At 42.4% G+C, this 24,119-nt stretch overlaps 2 protein-coding genes across 9 annotated transcripts in view; one reads left to right on the forward strand and one right to left on the reverse strand.

Moving 5' to 3' along the window:
* Positions 1 to 3,740, forward strand: part of esr1 (estrogen receptor 1) — a 10,430-nt gene extending 6,690 nt beyond the window's left edge. The window contains exons 7-9 of the mRNA XM_031875467.1: positions 364 to 497; positions 1,062 to 1,245; positions 2,109 to 3,740. Of these exons, the coding sequence (XP_031731327.1) occupies positions 364 to 497; positions 1,062 to 1,245; positions 2,109 to 2,388 (598 nt within the window). The 3' untranslated portion in view covers positions 2,389 to 3,740. The remainder of the gene's footprint in view (positions 1 to 363; positions 498 to 1,061; positions 1,246 to 2,108) is intronic.
* Positions 3,741 to 3,780: 40 nt separating this feature from the next.
* Positions 3,781 to 24,119, reverse strand: part of syne1a (spectrin repeat containing, nuclear envelope 1a) — a 122,884-nt gene continuing 102,545 nt past the window's right edge. For 6 of the 8 annotated variants that reach the window (XM_031875462.1, XM_031875459.1, XM_031875461.1 and 3 more), the window contains 28 exons: positions 23,845 to 24,027; positions 23,570 to 23,716; positions 23,257 to 23,411; positions 22,590 to 22,737; positions 22,376 to 22,470; positions 21,961 to 22,195; positions 21,416 to 21,610; positions 20,033 to 20,158; positions 18,812 to 18,967; positions 18,304 to 18,462; positions 17,935 to 18,101; positions 14,937 to 15,099; positions 14,118 to 14,305; positions 13,660 to 13,810; positions 12,868 to 13,050; positions 12,430 to 12,567; positions 11,921 to 12,112; positions 11,477 to 11,795; positions 10,946 to 11,014; positions 10,363 to 10,496; positions 10,148 to 10,274; positions 9,838 to 10,049; positions 9,103 to 9,309; positions 8,578 to 8,706; positions 8,097 to 8,360; positions 7,871 to 7,960; positions 7,209 to 7,267; positions 3,781 to 5,161 (listed from right to left, as the gene is read on the reverse strand). In XM_031875462.1, the coding sequence (XP_031731322.1) occupies positions 4,882 to 5,161; positions 7,209 to 7,267; positions 7,871 to 7,960; positions 8,097 to 8,360; positions 8,578 to 8,706; positions 9,103 to 9,309; positions 9,838 to 10,049; positions 10,148 to 10,274; positions 10,363 to 10,496; positions 10,946 to 11,014; positions 11,477 to 11,795; positions 11,921 to 12,112; positions 12,430 to 12,567; positions 12,868 to 13,050; positions 13,660 to 13,810; positions 14,118 to 14,305; positions 14,937 to 15,099; positions 17,935 to 18,101; positions 18,304 to 18,462; positions 18,812 to 18,967; positions 20,033 to 20,158; positions 21,416 to 21,610; positions 21,961 to 22,195; positions 22,376 to 22,470; positions 22,590 to 22,737; positions 23,257 to 23,411; positions 23,570 to 23,716; positions 23,845 to 24,027 (4,671 nt within the window). In that variant the 3' untranslated portion in view covers positions 3,781 to 4,881. The remainder of the gene's footprint in view (positions 5,162 to 7,208; positions 7,268 to 7,870; positions 7,961 to 8,096; positions 8,361 to 8,577; positions 8,707 to 9,102; positions 9,310 to 9,837; positions 10,050 to 10,147; positions 10,275 to 10,362; positions 10,497 to 10,945; positions 11,015 to 11,476; positions 11,796 to 11,920; positions 12,113 to 12,429; positions 12,568 to 12,867; positions 13,051 to 13,659; positions 13,811 to 14,117; positions 14,306 to 14,936; positions 15,100 to 17,934; positions 18,102 to 18,303; positions 18,463 to 18,811; positions 18,968 to 20,032; positions 20,159 to 21,415; positions 21,611 to 21,960; positions 22,196 to 22,375; positions 22,471 to 22,589; positions 22,738 to 23,256; positions 23,412 to 23,569; positions 23,717 to 23,844; positions 24,028 to 24,119) is intronic. The other 2 variants (XM_031875460.1, XM_031875464.1) reach the window with 2 other exon arrangements.

Here is a 24,119-nt window from a genome sequence, read left to right on the forward strand (position 1 = left end):
CCATTTGATTCAAAAGTGTGTTACAGAGTATCATCTCTACAACCTGGTCCCTGTTTGAGTGTCCTCACATGATGACTGAACCGCTGTGGGTCAGGGTTGATGCATTCTCTTGGCTGTCCAAGTTGAATCTCGCACTCCAGCCACTGGACATCTTTCTGTCACTCTTCAACCGTGCTGACAACTGGAGCGTTGCAGTCATTCGGTCCATTAGTTGTTTATCTGGCCCCTCTTTGGATAGTTTCGTGGTGCGCTGCAGCTCAGATGTTGGGCTCTGTTTTTTGTGTACATTTCCGTGATTTTTAATACAAAAAGAAAAGAGAAATAAAATCATTCTGCCGTGTTCTCTTTCATTCTGCTCTCCAGGAACGAAGGCGACTGTGTCGAAGGCATGGCTGAGATCTTTGACATGCTGTTGGCCACTACTTCCCGCTTCCGCTTGCTCAAACTCAAACCTGAGGAGTTTGTCTGTCTCAAAGCGATCATCTTGCTTAACTCAGGTGAGGCTGAAGCTCTACAATCGGACAGCAGAGACACGTCCCTAATAAAAACAAAGGCTCTCTACTGTGATTTTGTAATCCCACACCACTAAATATTGAACCGTGTCAAACTACATCCACAGAGGTGTAGCTCTGAACTCTGCTCGGGCACATTAGGCGAACAGAGTGTTCTGGAAAAGGCCTGTACCCTCAATACACCGGATAAATGTTCCCATGACAATATGAGGCAACAAGAGGCCCGTGTTTGTCCCGGAGATTGAGATATTCTGTAAGGGAAACCGAGTAGACCGAAATACCAACGGGATGACACAACTGGTACAGCTGCTAGAGCCAGATGAATGTTTGATTGCTGCGTGGGCAATACTGCATCTGTAATTAATGCTCTGCTCTTATATCCATGTGTGAGTCAGATCTTTTACTTGTTTTTAGCTTGAAATGGTTGCAAGTTGAGTTTTTTCACTTGAGCATGTCTCTATGAGATGTTATTACTCCTGATGAAGTCTCTTTTTAAGAACAGAAAGGTCCATTAACTTAACAAATTACGTTTTTTTTTTCTCTTGTCAGGCGCCTTCTCTTTCTGCACAGCCACGATGGAGCCCCTCCACGACACCGCAGCAGTTCAGCACATGCTGGACACCATCACAGACACTCTCATACATCATATCGGCCAATCGGGCTGCTCGGTTCAGCAGCAGTCGAGACGGCAGGCCCAGCTGCTCCTCCTGCTCTCCCACATCAGACACATGAGGTGAAATTAAATTATAAAAATGTCTCTTTTGTTGTTACCGTGTTAACGGTCTAGTTTTCAACATATTGTGATGAGAATCATGCTTCAGTAATCCACAGTGGTTCTTTGAAGTGGTAGGAGCTTGAAAGATGAATGCTTTAAAAGGATTTGGGCTCTTTTTAGGCAGGCAGATGATCTGTCTCATCTCCAGACTTTTAAACTTATTCCTGTTCACTGATGAGTTCTTGCCATTTAACCATGGTTGTGTCTGAAATCAGTCACTCATTCACTACTCCCTACTCACTATCCAGGGAGTTCTATGTAGAGGACTGTGTATAGTGGACTATGTTTGGGGTTTTACGGCAAAATGGTAGAAACACACTCGGACACTACTCGCGTCATTGCCTCTCGCCGCTGATTATGTCATTGCTATCGCACAATTAAAACGTGCCAGATGAACGTCAGCCAGTGGACCATCCGTAAAAAACACATGTTTTAAGCTAGGTGAGTGACCATGGATTGAACACTACTTGTCACGATGCATTGTGGGATACTTTGGTGTCCACTATATTGGGTAAAATAATTCTCCCTACACATTCGGACAGCACTAAAAAATGGCGCGCTCACTATATAGTGGGCTATATATATATATACTATGATATTTAATGTCTTTTTGACATACCATACTACATACATTTTTTATGAAATTTTCATTATATTCTATAAGATGACATTTGTAATGACATACTATACTATGACTTTTTTATGACATATTTATGACACACTACTATCTTTCATGGGTTGTTGAAACTAGCTTCCCCCATTAACTGTCTGATTCCTAAACCGCGTATTTCCTCATCTCCCTTTTTTTTTACTCTCTGCAGCAACAAAGGCATGGAGCATCTCTACAGCATGAAGTGCAAGAACAAAGTGCCTCTGTACGACCTGCTGCTCGAGATGCTGGACGCTCACCGCCTCCACCGCCCAGACAAACCAGGTGAGCCGTGGTTCCCCGCTGACGGAGAGATTCTCTGCACCACCAGCGACAACATCTCTTCAGGCGGTTCCAGTTCAGGACCCAGAGTCAGCCATGACAGCCCGAGCAGAGCCCCCACAGTCCTGCAGTATGGAGGGTCCCATTCTGATTGCACCCACATCCTATGAGCCAGAGCACAGCAAGCATCATCTGCAGGTCATAGATATGTGTAGTACACAATGAGAGGGGCTCGGGAATGATATACCATCGTTTTATTTTAATTCATTTCATGAGATAATTATTTATAAATTAAGTGATTTTATAGTTGTAGCTTTATATTTTTCCTTTGCACTACTCCAATTCACTGCAATATGAGCATCAATGCAGTTAATCTTTTACGCTGCCTTTCATAATATCTGTGATTCTGAGTCCAGCTTATTATTATCAAACGGCAGGTGTGAGGTCGTTTTGTGACACTCTGTTGGCTTTGAAATGAGGAGCAGCTAATTCTTTTTCGTTTGCCTAGACCAAAGTGCACTTCCTCTGGGCTTTAAGGGGCTATTGGGCTTTATTTTTACTTTTACATAATAAGGATGATTATGCACTTGACTATGATAAGACTGGTTAAAATAACTATAATTTATTTTGTGTTTAAATTACAATATTGTCAATGACTTAAAATCAGGTATTGTGTTTTCTGTTCACACACAATTTTAAAAATTCGATATATTTTGAAAGAAAATTATTCTAATGATGAAATTGTGAAATGATCAGTGCCGAAGGATACATCCGTTGAATTTTGAAAAGCTAAAAATTGCAGGATCAAATCCAAGAACACTGGTTACATAATGAAGGAAGCCGAGCTTTGTTAGAAGCGTCCCGCTGTCCACAGCTTCTTGTGTGTCGTTGGTTTAATCTTTATGCTCACCTGCACCAAAGTTGTTGTTGTTTTCTTTGTCTTAAATATGTGTTTGTGTGGCAGAGAGACTGAGCTATGAGTGGCTCCAATCTGATTTTATGCAGTTCAAAACTTCAACCAGTTATTGTTCATCCACTAATTCAGTGATTACATGTTGAGTTTGGCTGGATTTACACACACCTCCAAAAAATGTTTCATAATGTATGTGCACATATGCAAAACGTTTTTACTTCAGTTTAAAAGGACGGAATTTGATCAGATTGTTGAGACAATATCGGATACGGACGCGATAAGGTCACAATTGAGAAGCTGCAACCATCGATTATTTGGCATTTTTGCTTGAAAAACTACTTATTGTTAAAGTTGTACTCTTTAGCACTCAAATACAAGCAATCAAAATGTATGTTGCTGGGAAAAAAAAAAAGCTAAACAAAAATATGACGTAGTTTCAAGTAGTCAAATCTGGAGTCTTGCCACAGAGACGTATGGAAAGCCTCCATGAAATACAAAAACATAAATGATTTGGCCTCTTGAGTTGTTAAGTGTAAGTCCAGTCAAACCTGAACTGACATATCATTTGTTTACTGTGCATAAAAATAAAAGTATTCATGGTGAAAAATATTGTTTGTATCCCAAAGTCAACCCCAAGAGCACACGGAGGTAAATATTTCATGTTTTATTATTCGCAAAGAGTATTCTTCATGAAGTCGGCATTAGCAAACTGTACATACATAAATAACATTTTCATATTTCATCATTTTTTACAGATTCTCATCCGCAGTTATTACAAAGCTCACTATTTGATGTCGCAGCCGTTGACTAAAACACTACCGGTGATTGTTTGGCTTCCTTAAAAGCGGAGGACTTTCAAGTGCATGCTCAAACAAAGATACAAAAATAACTGCCTGTATTCAAAGGCATTTCAACAAACATACTTATCAGTTGAGAGCTGTCGTTTTATTCATATTTGCCCCAAATAATTAAATACTGAAATTAAAAACAGGAATAAATGCCTTGGCCAGTGGGGAAAGAAGTCGGCCATCTTGGCTGGACGGCTTCAGAGCAGTATGCTCGACAGCGCTCATGTCAGTGCTATTGGGTCAAATTTGATCTTTACCGCCATTTGAAGACATTTCCAATAAAATGTTTCAAGCAGAAAACGTTAAGTTCATCCTTCAGAAAGTTCTCCCGTTGAGCTGGTTTCCGTCGATAGGTCCGAGTAGCTCTTCAAATGTGTCTGTTGGAAATAAACTTCACATCAGAGACTCAATGATTGCTACTCAAACTGCAGGTCTACTGTACAATGTACAGGTACAATATCCCACACTCAAGGGGGTTCTTTAGCTTAATCAATACTAACAATCTATTAAACTGATTGAACGCTAAATAAATAGTAGCAGCACTGGATATCATGGACTAAAAAGCACGGTCGACTTTGGCTCCCAACGTACAGTATATAAATAGTGCTTTGATTTCTCAGGTTTCTTCATAAACCTTACAAAATAATATACACATTTGGGTTAAAACAGGAAATATCGGAGAGGGGTTCTCCAAATGAAGGGCCATATATATACACTGAAGAGTGGACTTAAAGGGTTGAGGTGATTTCAGGAGAGTGGGTGTGCAATATAACGGAGAGAAGTCTTCATAAAGCATGATAGCGCCCCAGCAGGGGAAGAGTTTGTTGCTTTCGGGCACTAGGTGAAGAGGAAACATTCAGTGGAGTCCTTGGCAAAGCAGTAGGTAGAGATTCAGCTACTTCTCATATGGGCGGAGGTCCATTGGTGTAGCGCAACATGGGGTGGAAGGAGCGGGCAAAGTTGTTGGCGTGGTGGCAGCTGTAGTCCTCCTCGGTCATGGGCACCAGGCAGGCCAGGCCGATCAAGAGCAGAAGGATCAGCTGGACGGGAAGCGCAGCCCTGAGGACCCGCAGCAGGAAGGACTGGCCTTTTGAGGAAGAGGAGGAGGAGGAGGAGGAGACGTCATCCTGAAGGTCAGAACGGGAGGAAACGCAGCCAGCGGCGCCTGGTGATCTGCTCCGGCTGCCGGAAGACACAGAGTTTAGTTAAACACAGCAGAGAACAGACCTGAGTTCACTAGTATGTGCAAATCACGTTAAGTCAAAATGGTATTGTTTTTTTAAAGGTTTTTGTAATATTAAAGCAAAAAAGTTCAGCATTTAAAATGTGAGAATGGAAGTTTTTCATTCATAAATAAAATGTTTTCGGGTTTTTAACTGTTTGCTGGAAAAAAGCATGTTTTTAAAAACATGACACTGTAGAATAGTTTAGAGAATTGTGGAATTTTTCATCATTTCTGACAATTAATGGACCAAACAAGTAACGGACAAAATAAATGTCGGATTAATTGATTATCAAATATTTTGTCATAAAAAGTCATAGTATAGTGTGTGTGTTACAAAAAGTCATGTATTGTATGTAACCCATAAAAATGTCATAGTCCTCGTATAGCATGTCTCATTAAAGTCATAGTATTTAAAGTAAAACAAATCATTAAAAAGTAATAGTATAGTATGTCATTGTCATAAAAAGTCACATTATAGAATATCATAAATGTCATAAAAAGTCATTGTAAAGGCATTGTGTAGTTTGTCTTTAAAAAGTCATTATTTTACGTCAAAATATTTTTTTTAGCGAATTTCATTGAATAGTACTCTATAAAAAATGAACTTCTCTTTGTATCGTATATAGAAAAATAATCTGTAGTTGCAATAAATCTGGCAATTCAAATAGGCTAAAACAAACGTGTTTGCAAATACTACTTTACCCACGTCTGACAAACGAACGAAGACTCAACATACACTCGGCAGGAAGGAAAGTAAAAATGCAGCAAATAGAACCAGATTCAACCGTCAGACAGATTGAGAGAGTCACAGAGTTGAACACAGAGACGTGTACAGTAGACCTGCATACACACACACACACACACACACACACACACACACACACACACAAAACAGGCACAAACACACTAAGAAGACCACAAACACTCGTAGACAGCCGGCTGGATGGGGGGGGGGACACTCCCAGTGAGACGAGTGTGTAAGAGTTCAATGCCACGTCTCATTCCAAACAGAGGAAGGAGAAATGGCAAATGCCTCTCTGCAGATTTCCACGGTTAGAGCCAAGACTCGAGGGAAGTCACAGCATGTTCTTACTGCAACTCTTCCTCGAAGAGCCTCTCTAGCCTTCCAATACTATTTAGTCCTCCTGGATGCTACAATACCGCTGCTGTAAGCACGCATGAGCAACATGTACACTGTGTGTGTGTGTGTGTTCATATATGTAGCTCACGGTAACCCCTCCTGTCTTGTTTCCAAAAGCCCCATTCATGTTAGATAAAGAGTGTGTAAAGGAGAACACTTATGGCAAGACTTGTTTAGGCCGAGTCTTCACCAGGCCTTTGTGTTGTTGTTGTTTATTTAAAATCATAGAAAGTTAGATCAGAAATGACAGAGAGTCAGAGGTGGGTGAGTTAAGATGTCTGGAAAGGAAACAAGGTGGGAGTTAAGGTAGAAGGGGAACACAAAGCAGGAGTTATCGGATCATATCCTCCTTTCAACTATGACGAGAATAAAACAGGAAGGAAACAAGAAGAAAGAAAAACAGAGCTAAAGGAACAAGGGCTGAGGGGTCACCAGGATTCAGACAATGACATCTAGTGGAGGAGAGTGCTACAGTCACTCACAGAGGAAAGACAAAAAGTACGACACGGCAACATTTCATGATGCCATTCAAAAAGCAGCAAAGAGATGTAGTGAAGTAAAACATTTAAAGGAGAAAGGGAGCGGCCTGATGTAGGCGATTCCCCACTCGTTTAAGAGCTGATAACATGTTCTCTAGAATAAGGGAGGATCATGGAACGCAGGGTTAAAGCCCGGAAAACAATCAATTAAAGAAGCCAAAAATCGAAATGATCTCATAATCTCGTATATTTTGCAATGAGTAAAACACAGCTTAATGTGATTAAATGATTTTGTCATGGATTGATTGAATAGAAATCAGGTTTCTGGGCATAGCTTTGGTTCCATCATCGTCCCGTGTTTCTAGAGTCCAGGAGAGAGGGTACCTGTGGCGCGGGCCGCTCTTAGGGTGTCCTGGGTGGGCCTGACTACTTTTGCCTCGAGGCTGTACCACGTAATGAGCAGGGAGGGGTAAAAGAAAGAAAAGAATGTTTCAGTCAAGGGCAAATGCAGACAAAGCCTCAGATGAGAGCAAAAACAAATAACACAAAGAGCCATAACATCGCTCGAGAAGGAATCATTAACAACAAAAGAGCAGCAACATAATCAATGGCGGTGATTGACTTTCAGAACCAAGAAATCTGGCTTCTCTAGACTAAATTAGTTCAAGTCAAACAAAACGAACAGAATTAAATACGCTTGAATCATTAAGTTAAATAGTTATAACAGAAAAAAATGTAATTTCTTTCAGACATGAATTCCAAAATGAGAGCTGAACTAAGCTACTACAGAACAGTTGTATCATGTGAAAACGAAAAGCCAGGTTTTCTTGTACATTTTTGGCAGATCAACACGGTGTGGGCAGCAAAAACATCTCAAAAAAGGGAGGGCTGGGGGAGGGGCAGCAGTACAGCAATTGAAAAAGGGAAAACTTTAATATTATCAATAAAAATAAAGGGGTAGTCAAGTGAGAATAAGGAAGTAAGTTGACTGTGATGTTATTTTATGGAGGCTAGCCAGAGGGGAGCATCATGAGGGGAAACATTACCGATCGCTTGCGACTTTGGACAGTCACCTCTGACTCAGGACCAGCTGATCCACAGATTTCTGATTTGCCAACAGGCAACGGTACGCAATCCTGAAAAATAAACCAAAACAACAACAGTCACCCTAACGTTTAGATCTAAAAATAGTCCAAATTGAGAGGAAGCTTTGGTATTTTCAAGATAAAGCGACCCCTCGTTCATTCGCTCTATATTCAGCATTTGTCTGACCTGCCGTGTGTCCGTGGTCTCCAGTCTCCTCTCCAGCTCCTGGAGGTCTGAGCTGACCTCCCTGAGGAGCAGTCTCAGCCTGTTCAGGATCACGTGCACCTTCTCCCGGGCCTCCAGACACTCGCTGCCCTGAGCCTGGCTCTGCTCCGAGGCCTTCGACTGCAGCAGCAGTGTCGGAGGTTTGGTGTTGACCAGCAGCTGAGCCGACAGCTCCTGAAGAGACGATACCTTCTGCTGCGAGTCCAGCAGCTCACGCCTCATTTTCTGCAGGAGAACAAGAAAGAGACAGAGGAGTCAGCAATGTGGACAATAAAGACCTCTTTGGCTTTCATGTTTATATGCTGAGTTATTTCTATATTTCTTAACATATTTTACTGCAATTTGTTTTTATGATTATCAGTATTTGTCACAAGACATTTTATTAATGCTACTGTTTAATGGCGAGTCTGCTGCTCACAAACCTCGTGTTACAAAGACATACCGTCAGTGTTTTGTGATGAGCTCGTAGTGTTTCGCGGTCCAGTTTGGGGGGGAAAGGCACCACCTCATTCCTCCTGCGGTCGATGTTCTCCAGCCACAGCAGCAGACCGTGGCTCATCTCATGGAACTCCTGAAATGGCATAATTGATATTAGCTATGTGTTTTGGCATCGTTATGACATAAAGTCAAAGTCTAGTATGTCATAAGAAGTCATAGTACAGCATGTCATATAGAGTAATTAAAAAGTCAGGATGAAATGTAATAAAACAGTCTCTTAATTCTTGTTTCATGAATTAAAAATACAAGGAGATGATTTGAAGTTTATACCTCAAGACATTTTTATTTGTTTGTGTACAACCTTTTAAAACTATTTCTTTGCAAAATGATATATATATAGATGGCTGAAAGTTATAAAAAGGTTTATTTTTATTAATATGTACAAAAGAAGATGCAACGTAAAATTGGAGAAAAGGATGCCAATACAATTTTATTCTTTCCTGGAGGGTGTATGTTTTTTTTCCCGCACCTGGCACTGCATCAGCGCCCTCTGTAGCTCTTCCCTCCAGTCCTCCAGGGAGGTACCGAGCCGGTCCCAGCGTGTGTTCATCTCTTTCAGCCTATCTCTCAACTCCCACGCCTCCTCAGAGTCAGGCTCTGATTGGAGGAGCTCTGCACTGCTCAGATTCATGGACAAGACCTCTGACTTGTGGGCATCCACCGCTTTCAGCAGCTCCTGAGGGCGTGAGTCAAAAGAAGGAAAGTAATCAAAACAAACAGCATCTACATGTGGTAGATTATTTATAATGACACTGAACCATGAACCGGGCCAGACTCACTGGCTACAAGATAGCCATGAGAAAGCACGAGGTACCAACAGACATGAGTGCAGAGAGATTAGGCTGAGTTTGATCTTCCGTCATTAGGGTTCAGAGGGATGTGTCATAGAATAGTGATATCTTGCCGATGCTTTACAGCAGCGACAGCTGGACTAGGTATTAAGGAGTGAGTGTGTGTGTGTGGGCGTTTGTGTGTGTAAGAGTGAGTGAAAAGATAATTGTCAGCATTAGTTCCTAAATGTATACTGTTCAGGGACTGACGCAGATAAAAGTGCACAGGCCGAGGATGTCCAACAGCGGATGCTGCAAAACTGATGGTTCTAATTTCCAAATGCAACCAAAAGGAGTTCGTAACAGCTTCCAGGACATCAGATTATTCTGCTGCATTGAGATTTTGGCCTACAAATGAAGCTACATTTTTCTACCTTGAGCTTCTTGATTCTCTGCTGGATGGTGTGTATGTCGGTGCTGAGCTCGAGTCCTCGCAGCTGGTTGAGTTCAGCCTCAGACTGACCCAACCAGCCCCGCAGGGTCTGCAGATCCGAGATCAGTTGCTGCCACTGCTGCAGGTTCTGCTTGTGCTTGTGCTTCTCACTCAGAGTCTGAGCCTGGATCAGCTCCCAGCGCTCGATCACACCTGAAGGGAAACGGATCACATAAACTTAACATGGCTCACACAGTATTTATGGGAAGGTGTAATCCATCATTAAATGTGTGCGTTTGTATGTAACTGACCTGCACTTTGAGTGTCTGTGCAGGTGGGGTTGGTGAGTCCTGGCATGTCATCCTCGTCTTCAGTCAGCTCTCCCTCTGCTCTCTTCACGGCGTCTATACTGCCTCGACACTCTCCCATCAGACGCATCTGGAGGGATGATGTCAATGATATATGTTTTGGCTTGAAATAAAACTTATTACAATCCCATGTGTATGTCGTAATGTGCCGGACTCACGTAGCCCATGTATGTGGAGTCGATGTCGGGGCTGGAGCTTTTGACGGTGGACTCTCTCTGCTGGAGGTGGTATCGACCTGCATCCAAAGCCTGATCCAGCTGTCTGAGACTGGCCTCCAGCTGGCCCGGCTCACCTGCACAAAGACCACAACAAGGTCAAGAAAAGTAGGAGGGCTGATGACTTTTATATTAGCATGCTGTCAGTGTGGAGACGGATTCTGTGATGGCATGCATTAGTCTGAAAAGCAAAATAGCAGAAAAGAACACAGAAGTCAGGTTTTTATCATATTAATAACAATATTAGCTGTGAAATGAAAAACCAAAAAACACACGCACAAGTAAAAAAGCAATGGCTGTGATTAGCATTTAGTGATCTGGACTTCGGCATGCAATAATGTCATCTTTGCACTTTTAATATGCCAAGGTTTCTCTGGATGATGGGACATGCAGTCTGAATGATGCTTCCTTGTGTGGTACAAGAAAATAATAAAATAAAACGGTGTTTTAGTCGATGTTTATGGCATGCTCTCATATGTCAGGCTGAGGCATCCCTTATCAGAACCAGGGGGCTGCTGTTTCCTACCGGAGGACGATTTCAAAGTGTTCTCAGTCAGTTTTATATAGGCCTCTGGGCTCTCTGGGATAACTACATCTGGGAAGAGAGACATACAACATATACTTACAATGTGGGCATGAATTTATAAAGATTTGTTAATGAGTCAGCACTGATCTGGATCAGCTCAGAACTCTCGTTTAAAAAGGTGTGCCGTTGAGAGTAACTGATGCCAGATCTATAGAAATGACTGGACGTCATTTAAAGGTTGAGATTCCCCTTCTTTGAAAAGACTTACACAGCAACATACAATACTGGAAAGACATGTTTGTGTAATAATTTATTGCTTAATGATTTATCATTTTCTAGTGGCAGACTGAATGTCTTGTTGTTTCCCATATTCGAGACACTTAAACCTCTCTAACCATTTCTACCTGATCAACTCTATTAAACATAGATATTCATTTCAAAACACATCAATAACATATTAATTCATAACTAACAATACATTCATATTTGACTGCTTATCAGCATTCATATACTCAATTTGATGTCACCAACCTGACAGCACTGTGGCAGCCGTCCTCAGATACTCGTCTTCCTCCTCTTGCCCTCGGCTCCTTTCCCCGGGGCCTCGTCCTCCAGGGCTGTCCAGACCCCTGCTCAGGTCGTAGTCGTGGTCCCACTCTAACGGGATCGAGTCCACGCTGGCCGGAGTGTCACGTCCCGAGCGTTCTGCCCGGATGAGGGCGGTCGTACCCGAGGCTGGACGGCTGGATGTCCGCGGCAGAGAGGAGTCGCCCCACTGCAGCTCAGAGAGCTCGCCGCCTTCCTCCATGTCCAGCTCTCTGTCTGAACCATCGAGCTCGTCGTCTACCAGCTGGGAGACACGCAAATATTAGTAGAAGAAGGAAAGCGAGATGGTAGGAGGCACAGAAAAAAGGCAAACATGAAAGAAAATGCAAAAGCTTATCTGATGTGTGTCGTCCGTTTATCTTTACTCACAGGCAGTCGTGTGAGTTTCTTGTAGTATCTGTCGACTCGTCCAAAAACCTCCTGACAGTATCTCTGCAGCTCCTCCAGCTCTTCCTCGATGACGGCTGCGTCCAGAGGTTCACTCTTCTCAATCAGAGCTTCACCCTGTCTGAACACCAGGTCAATCTTCCCCGTGTTCAGATAGATCTCCTGCTGGAAAGCCTGAGAAGCACATACACGTAGCAGAGGTTAGAGAACTGCATCTAACAATAATGCAGATTATCTCACACCGGTATGATCATTTGAAGAGTCAGTCATGTACACAATTAAATGTTTACATTTCAGAAAGTTCCCATCACAATTTAGCCAATCTAAAATTTAAAAACAAAACATACATTAATAAATACCCTGTTTATTGTACTTTCTATTGTACTGGTTGGTGGAGTCTTTATTTTAAACTATGATAAATACTTGCAGCCGTTGTGTTATGTATCATGTTGGCTTGTTGTGTTATCTAACAAGCAATACTTCCGTCTTACCCTGAGCTGTTTTATCTTGGCCTGTACGTCACACTCAGAGAAGTGCTCTATGTTGGTCAGCTGGAGGTCCATCTCGGTCAGCCACACCAGGATAATGTCTCGTGCCGTCTCAAACTCCTCCCTCTGGCTGATGAAGTGCTGAATAAACACAGAGAGACAAACAAACAAATATACTTCATTGCTTCTCTTTATCTTTTTAACTCAACGTGATCATTGACAAAATGTAAGAAATTCAGTGAGTACAGAAAGTAAGTGAGTGGCGTCAAGTACGAGGATATTTTTGGATTTGGACATCGTTCATTGATGCAGCATGTGGTCAGATGGAATAATAGAAGAGTTCGTCAGAGCTAATGGGGAGCTGTTATATTAGAACCAAAGTTGCATAACTAACTCTTGCAAACATCCGTCATTGAGCCAACAATGTAAAACAAACGTTACCTTGAGTCTGCGCAGGATGGCGGCCACCCTCCTCTGCAGGTTATCCCATCGCCTGTTCCCATCGTGTACCATTTCCCTGAGTTGGCAGGACGAGTCAGTGCGGTTCTCCCGGGCCAGGCGACGGTACTGTTTGTTGATGAGCTCCAGCTGGGTCAGGCACTCCTGCACCTGACGCTGGAAGGCCTGCAACAACAAAAAGACACACACACATATCCAAACACACAAATTAAAGCTCTAAATAGGACACACGTATTTGGAAACACACATGCAATTTTTCTCAAAACTTTTTTATGTGCATGCACAAAGAATACAAACAACAAACAAGGACTACAGATGGCCTCGAAATCTGTAAACATGTTTTCTGTTTTGCAGTGAGAAGGAAAATACAAAAAAACAAACATAAACAAATATAATATATAAACAAACAAAAAACGTTACAATAATTAATAAGAGGTCATTACATTTTGAAGCTCAAAATCCTGAAATATGTATCAATCTGTAACTAAAATGATTCCAATTAGGCACAAACAGTGCAGATCCAAATGGTGGCAGCAGGAATGTGCACGTGCTCAGAGACAGACTGCAGCAGCTGAGCAGACGAGTTTGAGCAACATGACACTCTTCTCTCTTTTTTTCTATGACCTATTGCTCACATGGAGAAATGTAAATGTCTGACATTTAACTTAAAAAATATCAAAGCATGCACGTGTAAAAAAAGCAACAACACAACATTTGAAACAAGCTACCAATTTTAGCTTACATACATGCAAACACTGTGCAACTGTCACAAACCTCAAACTTTTTGAGCTCTTCTTTAGCGACAGTGTACAGAACTCCAGAGGAGTTAGGCAGGGCTGCTGTTCTTTCTGAGGTCTTCAGCCAATCTTCAAATCTGGAGTAATCATCCAGAAACCTCTGCCACAACCTCCACGTTTCCTCAATCCTGCACGGATAAAATTGCAGAGTAATGTCACGTCAAATTTCTTAAATACAAACACATGATTGTATGACTAGTAGTAGTGTAATCAACAAGATCATAGTATACTATAGAAGGCAGTGGGATCTGGTTGGTATCAAGTGCATTTTCATATATTCTCATACATCTAAAATACTGAATTGCCCATTCACAACATAGTTATACATAAACATCTCAACTCATTTGAAAACTCTTAAACCACACAAAAGATGTCCCCAGTGCATGCATATGAATGCAGATATATAAAAGCTGAATTTATCAAAGAGGCACTGACTTGAGCCTCCTCTCCATGGACATGGCACAGATGTTCCTCCAGCGTCTGTCCAGCCCTCTGGTGGCCTGCTGGATGGAGTCACACTCCGTCTCTGTGGAGCAGGCGTCACAGTCGTGGAGTAGCACTTCACACAGGTTCAACACTGACGCCACTCCGGTGCTGTGTTTCTCTATGTCCCTCTGCAGCTCCTGCAAGTCAGTCAGAACAATGACTTACATTGTTGCAGTACTTAAAGGCTGTATATGTAGCTTTCAGCATTTCTCTAAATGCTGTTAAATGTTGCGTGATGCTTCCTGACCCTACTTCTTGGTTTTGCTCCACATGCGTCTTTTATGCCATAAATTAGTTCAGCAATAGTGTACAAAATGAACACAGTCAGCCTGCTTTTAGTACAGTAAATGTCTGTGTTTGCTAACTCTGCAGCTCTGGAGAGCAAAGAGGTCAGTGGGCTCTCAGAATTAAAGCTTTAAACAAACAGCCAGAGATGTACGCATGAGTCACGCTGTAATTTCCTCCTGTGATTCAGTGCCACTTATTTTCCACCAACGCAGTTTGAGTCACAATGTCCTGCTGTTATTTACTTTTTTTTCAGAAAAGTAGATACTCACAAAGTACACGTGTGCTTGTTTGTGTCTGTGAAGGTGCTTGCACATCAGAGTGTGCATATGTCTTGTAGTATGCGTGCAAGACATGATGTCATTTCCTTAATCAAACATTTTGTAACTCTTAAACAGAGAATGTGCTGGTTAATATCTCATTCCTTCAAGGCTTTTTTAGGACATCAATAAACTCTTCTGCTTAGTGTGTGGTGCCACTTGCCTGCTGCTGGTTGAGTTTCCTCTGAATCTCCTGGTCGTCACAGTTGTCGTAGACGATGGGCCTCGACAGCTCTGTCTCGATGTGAGCCAGCCATGAACGCAGGCTGCTCATGTTTTTATCTAACTGCTGCACCGCCACGAGGGTCTCCCTCAACTTCTTCACCCTGGTAGACAAACGGATTCAGAGAGCGAGTCAGCTTCAATAGATGGTACAACTGTAAGCACTGAGGCATGTCATGTAATAAGGGACGACTTCCTTGACAGATCTTTGTACAACTTGCTCAACAACAAACCTTAAAACATGCTGTAAATATATAACTGGAAAATCACTGATTGCAGCATCAAATAAAGGAATATCAGAAGAAATATTGGTTTTAACGGTATGGACAGGTTTTTAAAATGCATAAAAGTATCAAATAAAACGCTTTTATTTCTTAGAAGTTGTAATTATTTCTGTTTTATTTTTGTAGAGTTGTTAATATGTAACCAAAAATAATATAGAACAGGAAAAATATTCCCCAAAGAAACTTACTGAACACATATTTGGATCTGGTTGTGAATTTGAACTAAGACTGAAAAAAGAAAAATGGTGTCTCATAGAAAGCAATTTTTGTACGAGTATTTCTGATCGGCACAGATAATTAAGTTGGAAGTGATGAATCCTTACTTGACCCTGCATAACAAGTGGGAACCATTTATTATGTAGTTGTTGATAAGAGTGAAGGCGTTGCCCATTTAATGTTACATAAACAAACCAAAGACCATACTCTGGTAACAATAGACACATTCAGCAGGTCTACTCTTCTATCACTGCAGCTCTAATGTGACGTGCCATGATGTGCTGCATGGTATCAGCTGCACACCACATTCACAACATTCCTAAAGCTGTTTTGAGGCATCCCACAATATGCTGTAGGAGACAGTCATTTGACTGTTTACATTATAGGATGATATATTGCATAGCATCACACATCATCTACTGCACACACTGGTCCTTGGTCAAATACAAGCTGCAAATAATGAAAGTGTAAGCAGCATTTGTTTTAACTTATTGTATACGGTTGCTCAGCTTGACTGGGTCAGGTTTATTTGGATGTCAATCAAACAATGATTCTACACCCTCAGTAACAATGAGAGTAACACTCCTGCTATTGTCTGAACTATCTGTCCTGTGTAGTAACCTCCACTCTATGCCAGAAACCCAGACTTGTTTAAACAACATTTAAGAATATACTAGTTAAACCAGATCTCCACTAAATCATGAGGCTAAAACAAATTAAATATAATAAACATTGCAGAAAGAACACGTAGCTCTATGCGGAGCAGAAACATACTGAAAACATTCCTATCTGGATGCTGCAGCACTCTTCATAAATAATGCTCGAAAAGATAGCAGGAGTTGGATAATAACATAAAACATACTCTATTTTAAGAGAATGAGAAAAATAAGCTTTGCATGAGGAAAGCACATGGAGCTCTTTCAAGACTCTTGTCGTGTGCAATGCAGCCTCAAAAAAACAGTTTCAACATAAATTCTCAAGTTTGTCCTGCCTGTTGACATCGCAGTCACAATCCGGCAGATCCTCACTCGGGCATCCTGCCATATTATCCGTCCCTAAATCCAAAACCATGGGGGGGCGCGGAACTCCCAAAGACAACGTTGATGTCAGGAAGCGTAACGGTGTTGATCCAAACACTCTTCTCTTTTGTCTGTGTGCTCCACATGGAACTTACTCTAAACTCTGTGCAGAAGGGGAGGGCAAGCAGGTAGTGGTGGGCTGGCACAACTGTGACTACTCAACTGTTGCTCTCCCAAGGTTAAAAAAAGAAAAACCCAACAGTCGTGTGTGTGTGTGTGTGGGTGCCTGAGAGTGACAAGTGCTGCTGTTTCTAAAAACAGACTTACAGTCAGAGGCATGTGCCACAGAGCTGGCCTGTGTCTGAGTGTCATACACCGAATACACACAAATGGGATGAACAGAAGCAAAGGCTGGAGGCTCCATGCATGTGAGCAAACCTCAAGAAGAAAAGGTTTCCTGTAAACCATATCCGCTGGAGAATAATAGATCCTTGTTTCTTCATAACATAAAACCTCCAGAAGATATCAATAAATTGATCCACAAGAAAAAAAGTCTAAAGAAAACACGACATTGTAAAGTATTCTGTACTCTGAGACAGCTACAAACTGTCTGTCCTGTTGTTTTTAAGTAAAAGACTTCTATAAGAGACAAAGAGAGCACAGCTGTCTGCATGAGGTCAGACACTGTGCTCCCCTTTATTCCTTCATCCACTACAGTCCCGGAGGATAACAGCCGGAAGACTGCTGGGAGGGGGGGCAGCTGGGGTGGTAAGAGTCTGGTAAGCGGAGGCGTCCAAAGTGCCAAAAAAGGTACATAAAGACAAAAGTAAAGAGTTGAGTTGAGGAATGTGACCTCTCTCTGCTTAGTTTGCAGCTTCACTAAGTGGAAACCCCACTGACTCCAGCAAGGAACTCAGGAAATCAGCAGCATTGTGATTTCCTGAGTTCAACTGAGTTCAACTCAGCAGCATTGTGGGAAAATGAATTCTTCCACCATGTGTCACAAACCGAGGTCAAGGCAGTCCTTCACTGATTAAAAAAAACCTCTTCTCCACTGGGAGGAGTGATGCAGCAGAGGACCAGGAGTGTGAAGAGTAATTACCTTTCTCTTTTCGTCCAAATAATTATACTGTGACGACTCTGTATACATCTTTTTCATTTATCAGACCACAAACTACAGCCACACGTGATAGTGTGTACATGAACTTGTCTACAGTTGTTCTATTACACACTTTTTAAAAAACATTTTTTAAATATGAATTGCGTCCATCCAACTGACATTAACTATGAATCATGCTATTAAAGACCATGAGTAGTGTGAACCATATTTCTGAAGCACTTAAGACAATACAAAAGAATATTTGACTTAATTTCTCATAAGTCTTTTTGGAGTTTCCTCTCCAACCTTCACATTACCCACCTGGCAGCGATGAGGTCCAGCAGGTGTTGCCAGCGCTCGCTGACTTTGCTGAGTTTGTGTTGGATCTCGGCCGCCTTGCTGTCTTGGCTGGACCTGGCCAGGCGTGCGCCCATAATCTGCAGCTGCTGCTTGTTCTCCAGAGATACACTGATCTCTTCCTGGTAGTCCTGGTAGAGAGACATCAAGGAGGTAAATAAATAAACAAAGTAAATAAATCCATCTGTGCAGAACAGCGGCCAAGATCTGGAATTGTTAAAACAATCTGGACTCAACACTACGGTTGTACCGAGTGAACGTCTTCGTGAATAGAAGTGTAGTGTTTCGTTCATTTACACATTTTAGGTATGTTGCTTTGTTGCGTTAAATCACCTTGCGGAGCTTTTCGATCATCTCTTCAATGCTGATGTCTCCATTCTGAGAGACCTTGCTCTCCATCTGTGTGAGCCACTCACACAGCTCCTTGTTTTTCTCATTGAACACTGCCCACTCGTTCAGCTTCTCGCTCACCTGCTGCCTGCGCAGGGAAAGCTGAGGGGACAGTGGGGAAGGGAGGATGTGAGAGAAGCATCAACGAGAATATGCCCAGTCCTGGTAATTATTCCAAACTTCTCAATCTCCACTTCACAGTAACACACAGCTCACAATAAACAGTAAGTTAGCCACCGCTGAACTCTTACTCTGACAAATGTACCACAGCTGACAGCACTGTTGCTAAAGGCACAAGTTGAATCCACAAAGTCAAGAAGACACGGCAGGTTGTAACACAAATTAGTCTGAGATTACACAGAGAAAGCTCTAAAATAAAACAACATCAGCCTTTCAAAACACCCAAGAATGTTTTTTTTAAATCATGGTCATGTGTACTGTGTGAATCTACCTGGTGGCAGACCTCCCCCCACTGGCGCTGTAGCAGCTGGAGGCGTTCCTGTAGGACTGTGATGTCATCTGCACTGACCACGCCCTCCAAGGAGTCCCTCAGCAGGAACAAGGAAGTGAGGTCATCGGTCCAGCCCGCCACACTGCTCTCCAACTCCTGCAACCATATGACATGAAAAGAAATGATTTACACAAACAGAGAGGTGACCCATAATCCTTAAAATGTGAAGATACACTCAGACTAGCCTGCTAACCAACAAGCCAAAGTCTAAAGCAAGAAAACCCACAGAACAGAACGACTGAAGCTCAACTGCAGCTGCTGCACCCTCATAAATAGTGATGAGAAGCAAAAGAGTAAACTGACAGTAAATATCACAGCAAAAAAAATACACAATTTCTTCTAAATACAATGCAATGCTTTTCTGAAATAAATAAGAGTAACATGTTACATTCACATATTAATACAAAACAGCTCCATCCAAGGTTAAAGGCCAGATAAGGTAACAGACGCATCAAACCTCGTATCGCCTCCTCGTCCGTCATTGTGACGGTTTTGCGGCGGTGTAATCATTTGTCGACCTGGAGAACGTCTCCATTACGCAATACGCACAAAAGGAAGCACACACACATACAGAAATATACCCCCCACTGCAAGCAGGGATGCTCTCTCACTCTCATGCGCACGCACCCTCTCTGTCCTTCTCTCTCTCTATCTCTCCCCACCCCCCCTCTTTTCCCTCAGCTGATGCTGACTATGTGCAGCTGTTCTCAGAGCCCTCCTCCTCCTCCTCCTCCTCCTCCTCCCTGAGGAGCTCAGGACATGTCATGCATGAAACATGACTGCATACACTGTACAGTGGTTAACAACAAACTGCAAATTATTATAATGAGAATTTTCACACAAAAATTAAAGGACTGCTGTGGGAACAATAAGCGTCCACGTTTGCTCATTCCAGCAGAATCCTGGCATCATTGGAGACATAATAATTAAAATAAAATGTTTGCTTCTGGTCTGTCTGTTTATCTGTTTGTCCCCATAGCCAGATTAAAGGGTAAAGGGAGGACACGTCTGTGAATGTGTGAAAGACAGAGAGAGAGAGAGAGAGAGAGAGAGAGAGAGAGAGAGAGCGAGAGAGAGTTTTCCCGTGTATTTTGCACAGATGCAAAACATAAACCAGGAAGAAAACACAATTTAAATATGTGTGTATTAGATTCTTCTCACCTTGCATCTGATTTGCTCTAAGTGCAGCTCCTCATGGTGGTCAGGCAGTGGCCCAGACAGCTTCCTCTTGAAGGCCCTCAGCTTCTCCAGTGACGCATTAATGCCCTTCTCACATCGCTCCCAGTTCTATACACACACACAAACACACACAGTAAGAATAGGAGCAGAAAACACACACGCACAGATTGCAGGGCTTCTCGTTCTTGGGAAAGTTGTTTTGAATTCTTCCTGCAGCTGCAGAATACATAATAAACTGACACGCACACACACACGCACACACACACATTAACGCAAGGTTTAATTCAGGCCACATCAACAATCATGCCGTTTACAGCTCACTGAGCCCTGAACCTCCTAAGCAACCCCATGAAAACAGTGATACAGCAAAAATCCAAGAGCCAAAGAAGAGAATTAACGAATGACAGGTTCTGCTCCAAAGGGTGCGGATTAAAGCTATTTTTAGAGTCTGAATAACGGTCCCATTCAGGATAAAACAGGGTAATATTTGGTAAGACATACTGCAGCAAAGTGGCATACCCGAAGCAAGATTCATGGTCAAAGAAGAGCCAGGGTCGGACAAAAATACCTTCAGTAGCTGCTATTCGTAGAAGAATATGGTAAACAAAAAAGCCAAATTCCCAGATGCATCTTTTATAGTGCGTCACTCAGTCCCGTTTAAAACACAGTCTGCAAAATCTACCCCGCAGAGTTCAAATCATTACAGCTCACTGCGCAGTGTCTGCACTCTACATGTGTGTGTGTGCGTGCCCTGGCCTGACATTGAATTATTTTTGTGCCATGTTAAGCCATTTTGTACTGCTTCAGCAAGTGCGCAGATGCAATTTATCTGAAGACAGAAGTGAGTGAGCTCCGTCTTTGTCCTTCACTTCTTTTCAGGAGTTAAGATGCAGCGTTGCATAATTCATGTGATAACTTGGTTTCAGTGTCCTGCATGTACAACGGAGCAGGCTCATTAAGGGCTCAGATGCCCTTCGGCACCCTTCTCACTGCAGCACGGTAGAGACACAGCTTCTAGCCAGCCTTCAACACAGACTGTGCTCCAATGAGGCTTCACAAACCTTCAACAGTACAGCATGTCCCATAATACAGCACTGATCAGTACTCTCTTCCCCCTAAAAAACTGCCATTGTTACAATCTACTGCATGTATAATGAAAAATAAATACACTTTTTTAACGTTGTGTGCCGATGAGTCTAGGAACCGAAGCATAGAACAGAAAGTGGAAAGAATGAGGGTACGAATAAATAAGAAAGACAGTCTTTATGTTACGGTGTCATATGTTTTACTGTAGCTTAGACAAGAAAAGACCAAGAGAGCAAAAGACCAAGAGAAAAAGTATGAAAACATCAGTTTTTGTCTTACCTTGAGCAAGCCGTGCAGCTCCCTCCTCTGCTGGTCCAGGCGGTGGTGGGCGTGCCTCCACCTCTCCTGAATGTCCATCAGCTCCGTCTGCAGGGTGGACTCGGCCCTGTCATCGGCCGACAGCAGCAGGCTCCGGCCGGCCTCCACCGTCAGGATGTAGCCCCCCTGCCGCCTCTGCAGCACTCGCTCCCTCAGCTGGAGGAGCAGAGACAGGGACAATGGGCAGAGAGGGTACAGGTTAACTAAGGGAGTCTAAAGGTCGGAGAAGAGGTGAGGGTTTGTCAGTGAGATGTTTAGAGTTGCTTCGGACAATTTAGTGTTAAGAAGTATTTTTTAAATAGGATACATCTTCCAGTTACCTCATAAATAATGAAAACTTTTAAAATGAGCTTTAAGGGAAAATAATTAGTTTGGGCGAAGTGGGATGTCAGTGACTGAATCCATTGGATTTGTGACTTGCAGAGATTATAGGGCATAAATATTTCAGAAAAATTCACTTCAGAGAAGATTAAAAGTTTGATTAAGGTGATAAGTGAAGGACTGACCTGAATCTGATCTAATAGGTTTCTGGCCTGCTGCAAGGCGACTGGTTCTCCCGGCTGATGTTCATCTGGATCACAAGTCACTTCTTGAAGCCATTGTAGCAGCTTCTCTGCCATCTCCCGGTAGTTCTGCCACTGCCGGACCAGACTATCAATAATGCCCCTTCGTTGCTGGGCCCGTCTCACTACACCTTGCCACTGATTGCTCAACAAGGCCAGCTTCACACTGAAATCGTCTCTGTTAGGGGGACAAGAGCGAGAGTGTGTATGCTCCTCATCACTGGATACATTTATATGAGATAGGACATTTTCATATATATATATATATATATGTATATATATATATATATATATATGTATATATATGTATGTATATATATATATATATATATATAGAGAGGATTGTGTGTCTCTTTACCTGTCATTCACTTGTCCCTGGTCCAACATATGATGGCCATCATTGATGATGGAGTAGAGAATCTGTTGCCTGCTAAACATCTCTGCCTGGAACAACTGCAAGAACACACACACACACACACACATATATATATATAGCAACAGTACATAATACACACTTACACTACCTACAAAGACAGTATTAGATGCACATGTAAATTCAATGCTTCTCTGACCTCGTGGTCTCTCTGCTGCTCCAGCAGATTCAGGTAGTTTCCTGAAATGTCAGAGGCCAGCTTGTGTTCAGTCTGAGACAGGAACTCCATCCACAGCTCACACTTCTGGAGGAAACTCTTCTGTTGGAGCAACACTGCCTGCAGTTTACTGGAGATGGACAGAGGAAAGTCGTTTGGAACATAAACAATATTAACAGAAGAAAAAGGGTTTTTTTGGTGACAAATTACACTCTTTTAAGGTATGACATTGTATGTAAAGATATACAATCGAGAAAGAGAATTAGTCCAAACATTGAATTTCAAAGTAAAAAGCATAGACTGTATATAAGAAGGTTTACTTTTTACTTTCTTTATTCAAGAGCATGGTCTTTCAATTTGAGACCATGACTCATGGCTTTCATCGTAATGCTTTCCTTTAAAACCTTCCACTCAAATAGCCACTGCAAGGAGGGAGGGAGAGCATTACAAAATCTAAAGTGAAATCAACAAGTCATGCTATCACATTACAGGAATACTCTCTTGAATACTGATAGGAAAAAGCTCCATAGTTCACACGTTGTTCACACAAGGTGAAAGTTTAATTATTTAACGATTCAACAACAACAAACATAACTAATGCTATTTATTATTTTCATTTAAACATGGGAAATCTCAAGGTTTTAGGTACCTGAACCTCTCAGTGAGGTGAGCGGAGTGAGCGGCCCATGCTCTGTTGAGACTTTGCAGCCGTTTAACATCTCTGTCACTGACGGGCAGTCTGTACACCGACTCGTTAACACGCTCCAGGTCTGGAGATAGACTGCTCAGCTTCAACAGGTAAACCTGGGAATACATTATTATCTTCAGTAAGACAGTCTAAGGAACAAACATTGTCAGTCAAAGTAAAGTTACTTTTGTATTACATGATCAATTTAAGCAGACTTTTTGGTGAAAATGCAGCAGATGTTTCAACACAGATAATACAGCAACGTTTTTTATACCTTCAGTTTTTCCATCTGAGTCTGGACCACAATGAGCTCTGGTGAGCCGACTGGGTCAGACTCCTTCAGCACCTCCTCAGCTTCCTCAGCCTCACGGACCAGTGTGTCCAACTGCTCTCTGAAACCCTCACAGGCCTGAGATCCAGACTGCAGTCAGACAGAAACAGTGAGAATACAGAAGTGATGGCTTAACATATTCATATATTGAGGTTTTACATGGAAAACAGTGATGTGTATGTCATTCTTCCTATGCCCAACAATCCCTGCTTTCCTACCTGCAGTACTTCCTGCTGCCTGTGAAGGGCGTGCTCCAGTGTTGCTAGACGCTGTGTGAGTGACATGTGGTCAGACTGGAGGGCTGCAGAGGAGGAGGCGTCAACTTGGCTCCTCAGCTGCTCCCCTAAAGCCTGCAGCTGCTTGAGGGACTGCTGCACTGAGGCTTGGTCACCAAGGCACGCCTGCAACAGTAATGTCATCAGAGAGAGAGGCAGGTTAGGAACAGAATGACTAAATGCTTCGAGAAGTTGGAGAAAGTCATGGTATTTATTTA

This window comes from Anarrhichthys ocellatus, unplaced genomic scaffold (assembly GCF_004355925.1).
Source record: "Anarrhichthys ocellatus isolate YVR2014 unplaced genomic scaffold, GSC_Weel_1.0 scaffold91, whole genome shotgun sequence".
In the NCBI taxonomy this organism is placed as follows: domain Eukaryota; kingdom Metazoa; phylum Chordata; class Actinopteri; order Perciformes; family Anarhichadidae; genus Anarrhichthys; species Anarrhichthys ocellatus.